We start from the raw sequence: 12,775 nt of genomic DNA on the forward strand, positions 1-12,775 counted from the left end.
CGCGTGCGTGCGTGCGCGCCCCTTCCCGCCGCCGTGCTCGCGCACGCACGGGATCGCGCGCCCCTTTCCTCCCTCAGTCGGCCCCAGAGGGTGTCGCCATGTCGGGGCCGCGGCGCCCCGTGCGTAACCGCAGGGGCTGCTCCCGCCCGCGGCGCCCGGCCCTGCACGACACCATCCGCGGGGCGCGGCGGAGACGAAAGGCCCCTCCCTGCCCTGCCGTCTTTCTTGATGCCGCTCGGCACCGCGCTGCCCGCGGGATCTGAGCCCCCGTCCCTGCTGGAAGAGCCGGTGCCCGCCCACCTGCTGGGATCCACGTTCCTCTCCGCTGAGTTTCGGCGTCACGTGGCTCTGATCCCCCTTTGCGGGCTGCTCCCGTTAAGCCCCGGGAAAGCTCCCACACGCTGGGCCGTAGCGGGGGAGGGAGGCCGTGGTGCGGGGGGACCGCGTGTGTGGAGCTGCGGTCCGACACGTGTGCTGTGCGGGATCGGCCCTGCGGGGCCCTGGCGCGTGCCAGGATGGGGGCTGAGGTCGCTGTGGGAGAGGAGGGCTCCCACGCAGGGCCGCGGCCTCAGAGCAGAGCTGAGCAACCTGACTGGCTGTGCCTGCATTTCTGCAGGACGTGAGAAGCTTGGGAGGTGCTGCAGGCCTGCAGGAGGAGTTGGAGGAGGGGAGCTGCTCCCTCGCCACCGGCCTGCTCGATGTTGGGGGAGCATCAAACTCCAGCACCGGGCGGGGGTGATGCGGGGAGAGTAGACGCAGACAAAGGTCCTTGTGGCAGGGGGAAGGAAGGAGGCTCTGTGTCAGACCAGGCCCCACCGAGGGGCCAGGCGCACGGGGATGAGTAAAGCATCTCGGTCCTATGATCCCACGATGAAACGCAGCCCGGACAGGTCTCTCCCCTCATGGGGCAGATGGAGAGTCCAGGATGTTATCCTTCAAGACAGCCACTGGGGATCCCGCGGCACAGCTCCCCGGAGCACATCCGTGCTGTGCGTTGGCTCCCATTACTCAGTCCACCACTCCACCCTTGGAGTTCAAGGAGAGCCTCAGGAAGCGACAGCATTCAGAAGGACTTTGGCCTTATTTAACTTGAGGCACCAGGACAGAGCCGAACGCTCCAGTCTGACACTTGTGTGCATTCCCTATACCAGCTGCATGCCGTGCGCAGCCACGTAACATTGTGCGTTGTTCTGCAGCCACCTCCCCTGCGCCGGGCAAGCTTACAGCTGGGGACAGGGCACAGAGCAGGTCTTTGGGGTGGATGTGACACCGGAGGCACTTCACGGACACCACTCTCAGCGGGGCACGGCACTCTTCCGTGCACATCTTTGCACCGTAGGGCAGAGAGGGGCCACGGGAGGCGCCTTCCGTAGCAGCGCCCGGCACAAGCCGGTGTCGAGCAGTATGATAGCGGGGGTATAACGTGGGACACTCGGACACGGCGAGGCCAGGCCCCGCTCCGAGGAGGAGCGACTCCCGCCCAGCCCCGGCCCGGTTCCCCGCGCCCACGTGGGCAGCAGAGCCGGCACCGCGGGAAAACGCGCTCCCGCCCCGCCTCTATTGGGCGCTTCCCGCCAGTGACGCCCGTGCCGCCCCGCCCCCCGCGCACCACGGGTGGGGCTGCTACCTCAGCCCTCGCCCTCTACAAAGATGGCGGCGAAGTCACGGCGCTCCTCAGTACTCAAGATGGCCGCCTCGCGTCGCTACAGCCGTCGCCCGCCAGGCGTTCCCCTTGGTGCGGCGCTGTGCCGGCGGCGAAGGGGTGCGCTCCCGGCGTGCCCTGCGCGGGGCGGGACGGCTCGGCGCGGTGGCTGCCGGAAGCTGTAGTGCGGGGCCGCCGGCGGTCACGTGTCGCGCCCGGCAGTGGCCGCGTTGGGAGCGGAGGCGCCAAGATGGCGGCGCTGCGGGGCGGAGCGGTGCTCCCCGCCGCCGGGGTTGGGGCCGGGGTCTGCGGCGCTTCGACCGGAGCCGCCTCGCGGGGACTGGCAGGCGGCGGCGCCTCTCGCCAGCCACCCCTGCGCGCCGGCAGCCCCCTGCAGGTAGGCGGCGGGCGGCGGCGGCAGCGGCCGCGCCGTGACACGTGGAGGCCGGGGCGGCTCCCGCGGCTGCAGCACCACGTGTGCCGGTTGCGGGCCCGCGGCGCGGGGCTGTGGCCGTCCCGCAGGGGCTGCCCCGGGGCGGGGGCTGTAGGGAGGGTCGTCCGGAGGGTCCCCGCGGCTCCCGGTGCCGGCGGTGTGCGGGCAGCGGGCGGGTGCTGCCGTCGGCGCGGGCTCTGCGCGGTGTCAGCGGCCTGGGGAAACAGCGGGGGGATGGAAGGACGGGGCCGGCGGATGTGTGGGGATCACCCGGGGGGTCGGGCATCGGGGGGCTGCGCGTCCCTGCCCTTCCCAGTTCGGTGCGGTGCCGCAGACCGCCCCTCGCGTCACTGTCTCCTGTCCCTCGGCTGTGCCTGCGATGCGGACTCCTGTCGAGATCCCTCGTCGCGCTCTCGTACCCCTGCCCTTCGCACCGTAATGCCCGTTTGGGACGGCGCTGCCTCTGCGCGGCGCCCCCTGACAGTCGCTGGAAGGGGCCATGCCCTCCGCCGGAGCTCCCCGCCCTGCCCGGGGCGCAGCCGGGGCACGCGTGTCCCTGCACAGCTCTGCGGGGCGAGCAGCTCGTGGGCACGTGCCCGTGGTGCCTGTGACTTTGGTACGTGGGAGAGCCCTACTGTGCACTTGGCCCTCGCTTTGGGGCTGTGGGCGTCCTATGCTTTCCCCACTGATGGTACTCGATGCGCACCCAGGCGCAGTGTGCTCAGGGCCCGTACCCATGCTTTTAACATCCTGTGACTTTAAAACCAACCATGGGACACAGCAGGGGCTCTGCTGGGAGCAGGCTGGGCGGGTTTGTGCCCCCGCCCCGACGCGAGGGTAGGAGGTGCCCGGCCCCAGGTGGATCAAAGAGAGTCCCCGGGGAACACGGGTGACTCAGGGCTGTGGGACTCCTGGCGAGGCAATGAGTCAAAGGAGTTGGGGAGCGTTGGGACATGGCCTTCTCATGGGCTGGAAAGGGCCCTGGGAGTGGGAGGGTTTGATTTCTCTTCACACAGTAGAAAGGACCCTGGGAATGTCACCAGTGGGCTGCATAATACTGACCTGTAGGTGTGTGGCTGGGGTTTGGCTGTGTTTTGGGGGAGGAAGGCTGCCTGGCAGCTCCCTGCCAGCTCTCCCAGGTCTCTGTCCTTGGGGCATTTATTGTCCCCAGCTGCGTTATCTCTGCCAAAGCCCATCTGTAAGCAGGAACCCAAACACTGTCTCGTGCCGGCAACACACCAATGCTGTGCCTCTGCTGCTGCTGAGGGCTGTGGTGCAGCCTTACCGCAATGTGCCAGGGGTCTGGGAAGAACAGAGGACCCAGGGTGCTGGGGATGAGCAGTGAGGAGCATTTTTGATGCTGGATCATGAGCACTGTGTGCTCAGAGCAGTGATGGTTCCAGTCCTGGCAGTGACAGCCGGATGCATCCCTGTTGCTGAGCCCTGCACATTTTGTAATGTTTTGGGCTTATCTGAAGCGCCGACAGCCAAAACCAAAGGAGCATGTGATGGTCTGTGGGCGCAGGAGGGAAGTGTGCATCTCCCCTGCCCACAAGCAGAGTGCTATCAGACAAATATGGAATGTGTTGGGCTTCATTTACTGTTCTTCACCAGTCCCAAAACTGCTGGGTGAGAGCTTCCAGTCCAGTGCTTGTGATGGCGGAAAGTGGTCCAGGATTGGTGGCACAGCACCTTGCGGGGCTTTGTGCATTGGGGTAGGGTGGGGTGGGGTGAACTGTCCCAGAAAGTGAGGGATTACGGTCTCTGTGGTGCCCTCTGACCTTCTTGCTCATTTGAAGGTGTGTGATGATGGTTTGTGGAGTGCTGATCCATTTTACCCCACTTCCTGTAGTGTTTCTCCTTTGAGGATGATGACCTGAACTTGTCGCTGGATACAGAAACCATTCCAGAGGCTGAGGAGATCCTGGGGACAATGCAGAACTACCTTGACTCCTCTGTCATCTCCATCATTGAGGACCTCTCCCTAAGTGAGGTGGGTCCTTGTGCATGGTGGTGGCCTTGGGCCACTGTGGGGCCCTGCTGCCCCATAGCTGTGCCTTAGTGCCCTCTGAGCTACCACCCGCTCTTCCTGCAGGGCAAGGCCTGCCTGGATGCACAGAATGAGCTGTCCCTGCTCACTGCCATCACGGAGATGCTGGACAGCACAGATGATGAGACCCTGTCCCCCTTCGACACCATTGTGGACACAGAGCTGCTGACCTCACTTCGGGAGCGGGAGAACCCCTCGGTGAGTGGTGGGGCCTCTTCTTCAACTTCAAATGCCTTTCTGAGCCTTCAGGTGTGATGTTTGGCAGGGTGGGGGATTCACAGGAGGCTCAGGAGCTCCGTGCCAATCTGCACAACCAGCCTGGGGTGAGGTGACAACATTGTTGGGAGCTCTGTACCTTCCATACATCATCCTCTATCCATCTTTCCACCAGTTCCAGAAGTTTCTCAGCCTATCCCGGCCAGTTCTTGAATGCAAGAACCCTGCCTTGGAGCAAGAGAGTCTCAAGGGTCTCTGGTCCCTCAGCAGTGGTGGCAGCGTAACTGAAGCTGGGAAGGTGAGCAGGGAGAGCTGGAGGAGTGGTTCTGGGGTGGCGATGCCCCCAGTGCAGCTGGGAGAGCGCGTCACTAAGTGGTGGGAGCTGATGTGAGCTCTGGTTTCCCCTTTCCAGACTGACATAGACTTGGCCTGGGACCGCATTGCTCACGGCCTGGAGGACCCACCACCACCAAAGAAGCAAACCTGCAGCACCCCGCGGGTGGAGAGGAAGCAGGGGCGGCCCCGTGCCCATGAGCAGCTCCCCCTGCAGCGTAGTGACGGGGAGGAGGAAGATGAGGAGGCTGCCTCCAGCCCAGAGCTGGACAGCAGCATGGAGGCTGCAGAGTTCTCCACGAATGTGCCCGAGGTGGTGGCAGAGGAGCATGAAGACCCCTGTGTCATCAACACAGGTGATGTGTCGCTGAGCGAGCTGGTAAAGTCCATGCATCCCTACTGCCTGCCCACCTTCACTGTGTGTGTGGACCCCGAGAGTGAGCCCATGGCCAAGGAGCTACTGAGCGGTCCTGTTGTGCTGGAGATCGTACCCAGGGAAGGTGAGAACATGGAGATCCCCGTGGTGCTGCAGCCCCTGGCCCCCGGCTTCCCTGACTTGGATCCCCAGCTACTGGGCACAGAGAGCAACGCAGAGTCAATCCCAGTGCACAGAGAGGAGCTGCCAGGAGATCCAGCACCTGAAACTGGAATGGAGGAGGAGGAGAAACCACCTGGGAAGGAGCCCTCATGTGCAGCACTGGACAGCAAGACCCCTGTGGAGACTGCAGTGAGCAGCAAGCGTGAGATCTGTGAGAAGGGACGTGGCCGAGAGAGAGCAAGGAAGAGTCGGAAAAAGAAAGTGGAGGAAGGTCCAAGTGAGGAGGGCCGACCTGGCAGAGACTGCATGGCACACCGGCTGCGCTCAGGCAGGTCACGGCGGGCAGCACGGCCCTCGCTGCAGGTCTCTGACTTCCTGGCACGGCAACTGGAGCAAGCACGGAAGGAGGGGCAGATGGAGCTGCATGCTGATCGGGCACCACAGCCACGTGGCCGCCCCCGGGGCACAGCAGGGGCCTCCCTGCCCATGAAGGAGCCCCCAGAGCTGCCAAAAGAGTTGGAGCCAGAAATGACAGACACAGTGGTGGAGAAGGGTGAGACTGCAGTGCCTGTGGAGAAAACCACGGAGGAGCCACTAGCAGGGAAGCAACCCAGCCTGGTGGAGCAGGAGGACAAAGGGGCTGAACAGCCAGTTGTTGTGATGCCGAAGCAGGATGTAGGCATGGAGCCAACCCAGAGTGTGCCCACAGCAGAGCCAAGTGAGACCCTGCCCAAGGAGGCCAAACCCAAGGCCCTGAGCCTGAGGGAGTATCGCATGCGCATGCAGCACCGCCAGTCCAGCATGGGCAGTGGGAAGGAGGGCAAGAAGCAAGCAGTCAGCAAGTGGCCCAGCGTCCCTGAGCCTCCCACTGAGCTGGCAGACATTCCCTGCCTGGTGGCACCTGCACGCCCACCCAGCGAAACAGCTAGGGCTCAGAAGAGCCTGGAGAAATCAGCCAGTTCCCCTGCTGGGCCGCCTCCTGCCAGCAAAGCACCTGCAGCTCCAGTTCCAGCGCCAGCTCCAGCACCTGCCTCAGCCCCACCACCTCCAGTGACACCAGTACCTTTTGTTGCACCTACTGTGCCCCCAGCTGCTGGGACAGCTCCCCCTGGGATGCCACCACCAGCCACTACTGGTGCTTATGCCGTGTATCCACCTGTGCCTTCCTGGCCCTGCTTTGGTCCGCAGCCCCTGGGCTGCCATGCTCTGCCCCCACCACCTGGCGCTGGACCCCCCGGCACTTTCCACATGGTGCCCAGCCTCCCCCCCCCCCCCCTGGCGTGGGGCCCCCCGCCCCCGCCCCCCCCCCCCCACCTTTCATCCCCGGTGGCCCCTACGGCCCCGTGGGCTGGGCCCCCCCATCCTACTGGCCAGGCATCCCCATTCCACCACCTCCAGTGCCTCCTATGGCATACGGTGATCCTGCACTGCAGGGTGCAGCAGTCTCTTCAGTCCCAGCTATTGGCCGCCCCAGCACGGCCCTCTTGCATGGGCAGTCTCCCCCCGCCTCAGAGCCGCCAGCTATCCCTGTGCAGCCATCTCCAGGCAGTGAGATGGGGACTGCAAGCAGCCAGGCCAGACCGGGGGTCAGCAGGGTATCAAATGCTAGGAGGCAGGCACGTTTGGTGGGGGAGAATTCCATCCCCAAGGGACCCTCGGCTCTGCCCCCCACCCAGCCACTAGTAACTCCATCAGGTGCTGCTGCCCAGCCCAGCGTGGTCCCTCCTGCAGCCCCAGCTCCAACTGAGGCTGCTCCCACCCAACCCTTGGAGGAGCCCCCTCCTGCAGCACCTGTCCAGCTCTCAAAGGCTGCCCCGGCTGTCATTCCTGCAGAGGTGTCAGCTGCTGCTGTCCCTGTTGGGGGGTCCCCTGGCACCTGCCTTACAGAGGAGCCTGTGGAGCCAGCCAAGACCCCACTGGAGCCACCCAGCCACAAGCCCATCACCCAGGCTCTAGCACCGCCACCAAAACCATGCCGGGAGAGCAGCAAGCTGCCCGCTGCACGGCCCTGGAGGCACCAACCACTCATCAGCCCTGCACAGCCCAGTGACAGCAACCAGGACATTGTGCAGGCCTTCATCAGTGAGATTGGTGAGTGGGGGTCTGCAGGGGCTGCTTCCAGCTGCTGATCTGCAGTGGGGTGGGTGGCAAAGCTGTGTCTGTGGGCTTGGCCAGTGTTTGGCAGTCTTGTAAATCCTCATTGCCTATAGCCTGGGCTTACTGGTGCCTAAACTGGACTGCAGAACTGTGCGCTCCCGTCCCTGCTGTGGGAGGCACTGAAGCTGCTGTAGCTTGAAGTGTGCCCAGGGGAAGAGGGTGGAGGCAAAACTGACCTGTGCTCTCTCGTGGTCCAGGGATCGAAGCTGCTGACTTGTCCAGCCTGCTGGAGCAGTTTGAGAAATCTGAAGGTGAGGATGCAGCACGTTGTCCCCTGTAGGGTCTTCCATGTCCCTGTGCTGCATGTGCTCCTAAAATGACAGTACCTTGTGTGGTTGCCTTGCCCAGGGGCTTCTCTGCCTTTGTTTCCTTTCTGTCCTGAGTCAGTTGTTTCGACATCTCTGGGGCAGCTGAGGAGATGATGGTGGGAAGAAAAAGTGGGGGAAGAAAAGGCAAAAGCTCTACAGAGGGCGGGGATGCCTTGAAACCTCTTCCTCATGTTCACAGTCTGTCTGCTGCCTTCCAGCTCTGCTCTCACCCACCCATTCTCTTTTCAGCCAAGAAGGAGGAGGCTCCTGTGCAGCCCCCTGAGGAAAGGCGGCCAGCGAGGAGTGCTGGGTGAGTACAGGGTTCTCCGTGTGCCTCAGCATGGAGCTCTGGGGCAGCCCTGGGCTGTTCAGTCCTGACAGACCGATGTAGGACTGGGATCTGCAAGGTCTGTCTTTGCAGCTCTTGGATATTGTGTGCCCCCTATTAAGGCAGCTTGGGTGGGTGCAAGTGTCCCTGAGAGCAGAATTTGGAGGCAGCTGCTTCTTACAGAGCTCCTTTCCCCTTCTCAGGTCGGAGCCCCAGCCAGAGAGGAAGCCCCCGGACAGCCTACAGGCCTCGGAGCTGGCCAACGTGGCAGGTGATGCCCAGGAGCAGGGAGGGGAGCACCTGGAGCCTTATCACGGGCTTTTGTGGGGCTGGGAGCTGCCTGGAGGGGAACCCAGGGCTTGAGGGGAGTTGGGAGCTTGGGTGAGGTCTCCAGCCAGGTGGACTGCAATGAGGGCGCTCCCCTCTTTTCTTCATCAGGATCCCCTTCCTAACATCTCTGTGCTACTCTTGCAGGGCTCACCCCCCCGGCGACCCCTCCCCACCAGCTCTGGAAGCCGCTGCCCACTGTCTCACTGCTGGCCAAGACCAAGTCACCTGCGTCGGCACCTCAGGAAGGGAGTCAGAGGACCACCAAGCTCACAAAAGCTAAACCCCTGTCCCAGAGCAAGCTCCAGGGGAGGAGCCCAGCACCTGGCAGTGCAGCCCCCAGCCACGTCTGCTCAGGTGACCATGACTACTGCATCCCACGCACAACACGCCTGGAGAACAGCAGCATTGCTGGCACACAGCACCCCGCCACTGAGAGCGGCTCCCGCTGGAATGTCAAACACCACCGGGACATCACCATCAAGCCCATCTCCTCCTTAACCAAACGGACGCTGGACCAGCCCAAGCCGGCCCCTGCCACTTCAGTGGGTCCCAGCCAGGAGTCCCCAGGGGCTGCCTGCCCAACCCCCCTGGATTATCGGACTAGCGTCCCCAGCAAGGCCGTCACCGGGGGTGACAGCCCCGCCACCTCAGTGCTCCTATCCCCGGCTGCGTCTCCCTGCCGGGACCAGGAGGTGTGGACCCCTAGCACCCAGCCTGGCCGTGTCGCTGCCAAGAAGTCCCTGCGCTGCTACCGGAGACCGCAGGACTCGCCCAGCCCCTCTGCGGGCAGCTGGAGGGCCGGCCGCAGCCGGGCCAGCCGCTCCTTCAGTTCCAGCTCGGATGGAGCCAGCGAGTCTTCGTCATCATCCTCATCCTCCCGGTCCCGGTCGCGGTCACTGTCCCCACCGCCCAAGCGGTGGCGAGGGTAAGTGGCAGAGTGGGGTCGGCTTGCTCTTTGGGTGTTGCCTGGTGGCTGATATTTTGTGAAGGTGTTTCCCTGTGGTCCCTCTGAAGGGGTGAGCAGCTAAGCAGTCAGAGGTCTGGCTGAGTCCCCCTCTGGACAAGGCCTCCTTGCCCCTCCTGGAGCCCCACCATGTGCTAGCACACACGTGAGCCCTTGGTTATGCCTTGGCTTTTGGGTGCTTTCTCTGGGATGAATGCAGGTGTTTGTACTGGTATAGCCCTAAATGTAGGAATGAGAAAAGCTGCAGGCACAGCGGGGAGCTGCTGGGGGTGGGCAGGGGAGCAATCCATCTGGGTTTGTTGTTCTGCTGCTTCCCTGCCACTCCTTATCGAGGCATCTGCGGGGTAACTTTCTTTGGAGCCTTTGTGCATCTGCGTGTTGCAAGAATGTGTCCCTGCCACTCAACCCAGCTGGGCTGGGACTCCCTCTGTCCTCTTTTCCTGAACACTGTACTGTCCAGTGTCCCCATGGGTGATGTCAGCCTGACCTGCTGTCCCCCAAAAGCTATGTGCCAGTCCCTGGGCTTGGGTCTTGGTTTTGTCAATGCCAGGGGCCAGATGTGGGCAGTGTGTGCGCCTTGCTGCTGACTGGAGGCTGCGCAGTTTGGCCCTGGAGGGTTTGGGGTGCTGCACCTTTGCTTGGAGGCCAGGGGCTGTGGGCAGTGAAGCCCATATGGGGTGAATGCCATGGCCCATGGTGTGTATGGTTGGAGGCACTCAGCTCTTGACTGGAGTGGCTGCTGGGTGCTATGCAGGTGCAGTGGCTCCGTTAGCGTTGTGTGCCATGTAGAGTTCAGTGCAGCAGCTCCACATTCTCTGGATCCTTACCTGGCTGCAGCCATGCTGAATGGTTCCCATATACCCATGTCTTGCTCTTCGGAGGTTGTGTGATGAGATCCTACTCCGTTTAGGCTGTGGGGTTTGGAGCTGCACCTTTATATTGCCTTTGTTCCCCATGGCAAACATGGGCAGATGTTTCCATAGCCAGCCTCACCCTGAGGATACTGATACGTCCTGTCCATGTGCCGTGCTGGGTGTTTTGGCAGAATGGAGCTCTTTTGCATCCCCAGAGCCTCGTGGTGCTGGACACAGGTGCTGAGTTTTCTCTTTTTCCCTCCAGGTACCGCTCGAGATGTTCTCACAGCTCGTCTTCCCGCTCCAGCTGCGGGTCATGTGGCAGGTCCCGAGACAGGTCCTCCTCTTCCTCCTCCTCATCCTCCTACTCCTCCCGGTCCCCGTCCCGCAGGCAGTCCCGCTCCCGTTCGCCCTCTCCCTGCAGGAGGAGTAACAGAAGGAGAAGGTGAGTATGGTCCCTTTCACAGAACACCTACTCCTTAGGTGTCTCCCTCGTGTCTTGCTCCTGAGATAACTCTCTTCCAACACCTTCCTTGACCCTACAGCTCACAAGTTTGTTTTCTGCTCTACAGATACAGTTACGATGCACAGGACCACTACCAAAGGCAGAGGATCCTCCAGAAGGAACGTGCAATAGTGAGTGGATTTAGGGATGTAGTTTAGTGGCTACAGTGGTGGTGGGTCAACGATTGTACTAGATGGTCTTAGAGGTCTTTTCCAGCATTGATGATTCTATGAACGCTGGATGTGTTGTGGGTCTGGGAAGCTGGATTTGGGGCTCCTTAGATCATCGTCTCACAGAAGGGTGCCCCTGCCCGCAGGAGGAGCGGCGAGTTGTGTTCATTGGCAAGATACCCAGCAGGATGACACGGTCGGAGCTGCGGCACCGCTTCTCAGTGTTTGGGGACATCGAGGAGTGCACCCTGCACTTCCGCTCCGAGGGGTAAGAGCTCTCCTTGGTCTTTCCCAGCTCCTCAAGAGGATGGTGTGACTGTGCCCATGCTCGTCTCCTTCTTGCTTCCAGGGATAACTACGGCTTTGTCACCTATCGCTATGCTGAGGAGGCCTTTGCTGCCATTGAGAGCGGGCACAAGCTGCGACGTCCGGATGAGCAGCCCTTTGATCTGTGCTTTGGTGGCCGCCGGCAGTTCTGCAGGAGGAACTATGCTGACCTGGGTGAGTTGCACCCTGGATCCCTTCCTTCCCACGTGCATTCGGTGGGTGGTTGGATCCCCCACTAGCCCCTTCCCCCCCTGCATTCTCTCCCAGCCCAGCACCGATTTTAGATGTGGCTCAGGGCAGGCTCTCCCCATATCTTTCAGACTCCAACCGAGAGGATTTCGATCCAGCCCCTGTGAAGAGCAAGTTCGACTCGCTGGACTTCGACACGCTGCTGCGGCAGGCACAGCGCAGCCTGCGGAGGTAGCAGCAAGCACGGCGGAGCGCCCGCCCCTGCTTTTATACTCAAATACAAAAGACAAAAAAAGTGTGGAGAGAAAGATGAGGTTTTTAAGAAAAAGAAAAAGGAAAAAAATTTGTTTTATAACCAGTATTTAAGGAGGACGGGCAGTTTCCCATCAATTGGAAGGGCCTAGGTGAGTGGCAGCCTCGGGCTTGCCGAGCCATGTAATAAATGTGGATGCCCAAACCCAGCTCTGCCTTGTCTCCTCCTTGGTGTGGCCCCTTGAGTGCTCAAGGTGGGCAGGAGGCTCCTTGGGTCTGGCCCTGGGACAGGGAAGGGTATAGATACCTTTTAACACCGTGCACTCCTTGGGTTTGGGATGTCTGGGAAGTGGGGCAGGATGGGGGCCGAGGCACTCCAGTCCCTGTGTTAGCCCCTAAATGGCCTAACGGGGTGAACAAGTTCTGTCTCTCGATCTCTGGCTATCTGTAGGTTTTGGGGCCACGTGCACCTCCCGTGGTGGCCACGCAGGGGCAGTGCAAGATCCCCATCCACAGCTGCTCCAATGGGATATGGGGGCTGCAGCCCTCCACTGTGGCAGCAGCACAGGGGACCACGTGTGCAAGGGTGGTAGTGTGTCCCTTTCCAGACTGCTGCTTGGTTATGCTCCCGTTTACTGGAAGAGGGGTTTGACACCTTGTCCCTTGAAGTAGAGGCTGCGACTGAAGAGAGGCTGCAGCCACCTGCACCCTACAGGGGATGGGGCTGATGGGCAGAGCACAAGATCACAAGATCCACCACTGTGTGCGTGGACCTCTGGGAAGTGCAGTGATTTTGGAGAGGCAAAGCCTTGCTTCTGTCTGCATCCTGGGTGGCATGAGCCCTGACTTAGCTCTGGGCAGGCGTCCTCCTGGTTCCCCAGGTATGTGAGGTGAGGCTCTGACGTGGTCTCCCACCCTGCCTGGCCCCGGACTTTGTCCAGGGAAGAAATTGAGGAGGTGGCTGCATGCAATGGGGTGTCAATGGGAATGCAGCTCTACAGAGCCCTTGGTTGGGCCTTTGCACCCTGCTGAGTGAGGTGCTCTGTGGACACAACTAGATGTGTGTAGCAGAGCCTTGTGTGCTAGTGGCCAGGAGGGAATTGGCCCCCATGGTTGCCAGGCATTCAGGCAGCCCCATGAGCACAGCATCACCGTGCATGTACATCTCTGGGCTGCATG

General features: G+C 61.8%; 1 protein-coding gene across 1 annotated transcript; it reads left to right on the top strand.

Annotated features, from left to right (window-relative positions):
- Positions 1-1,650: 1,650 nt before the first annotated feature.
- LOC122157424 (peroxisome proliferator-activated receptor gamma coactivator-related protein 1-like) lies at positions 1,651-11,793 on the top strand. Its single transcript, XM_042813061.1, is given in 16 exon segments — positions 1,651-1,728; positions 1,731-2,039; positions 3,928-4,068; positions 4,171-4,323; positions 4,517-4,639; positions 4,754-6,496; positions 6,499-7,303; positions 7,567-7,620; positions 7,927-7,987; positions 8,209-8,276; positions 8,480-9,260; positions 10,419-10,598; positions 10,726-10,789; positions 10,975-11,096; positions 11,178-11,329; positions 11,476-11,793. Coding segments are annotated over 16 exon segments (4,938 nt in total). The 3' UTR covers positions 11,580-11,793.
- The last annotated feature ends 982 nt before the right edge of the window (positions 11,794-12,775 follow it).

Source organism: Centrocercus urophasianus, unplaced genomic scaffold (assembly GCF_019232065.1).
Source record: "Centrocercus urophasianus isolate 14NV4802_14NV808 unplaced genomic scaffold, USGS_Curo_1.0 seq_1363, whole genome shotgun sequence".
NCBI classification, from domain to species: Eukaryota; Metazoa; Chordata; class Aves; order Galliformes; family Phasianidae; genus Centrocercus; species Centrocercus urophasianus.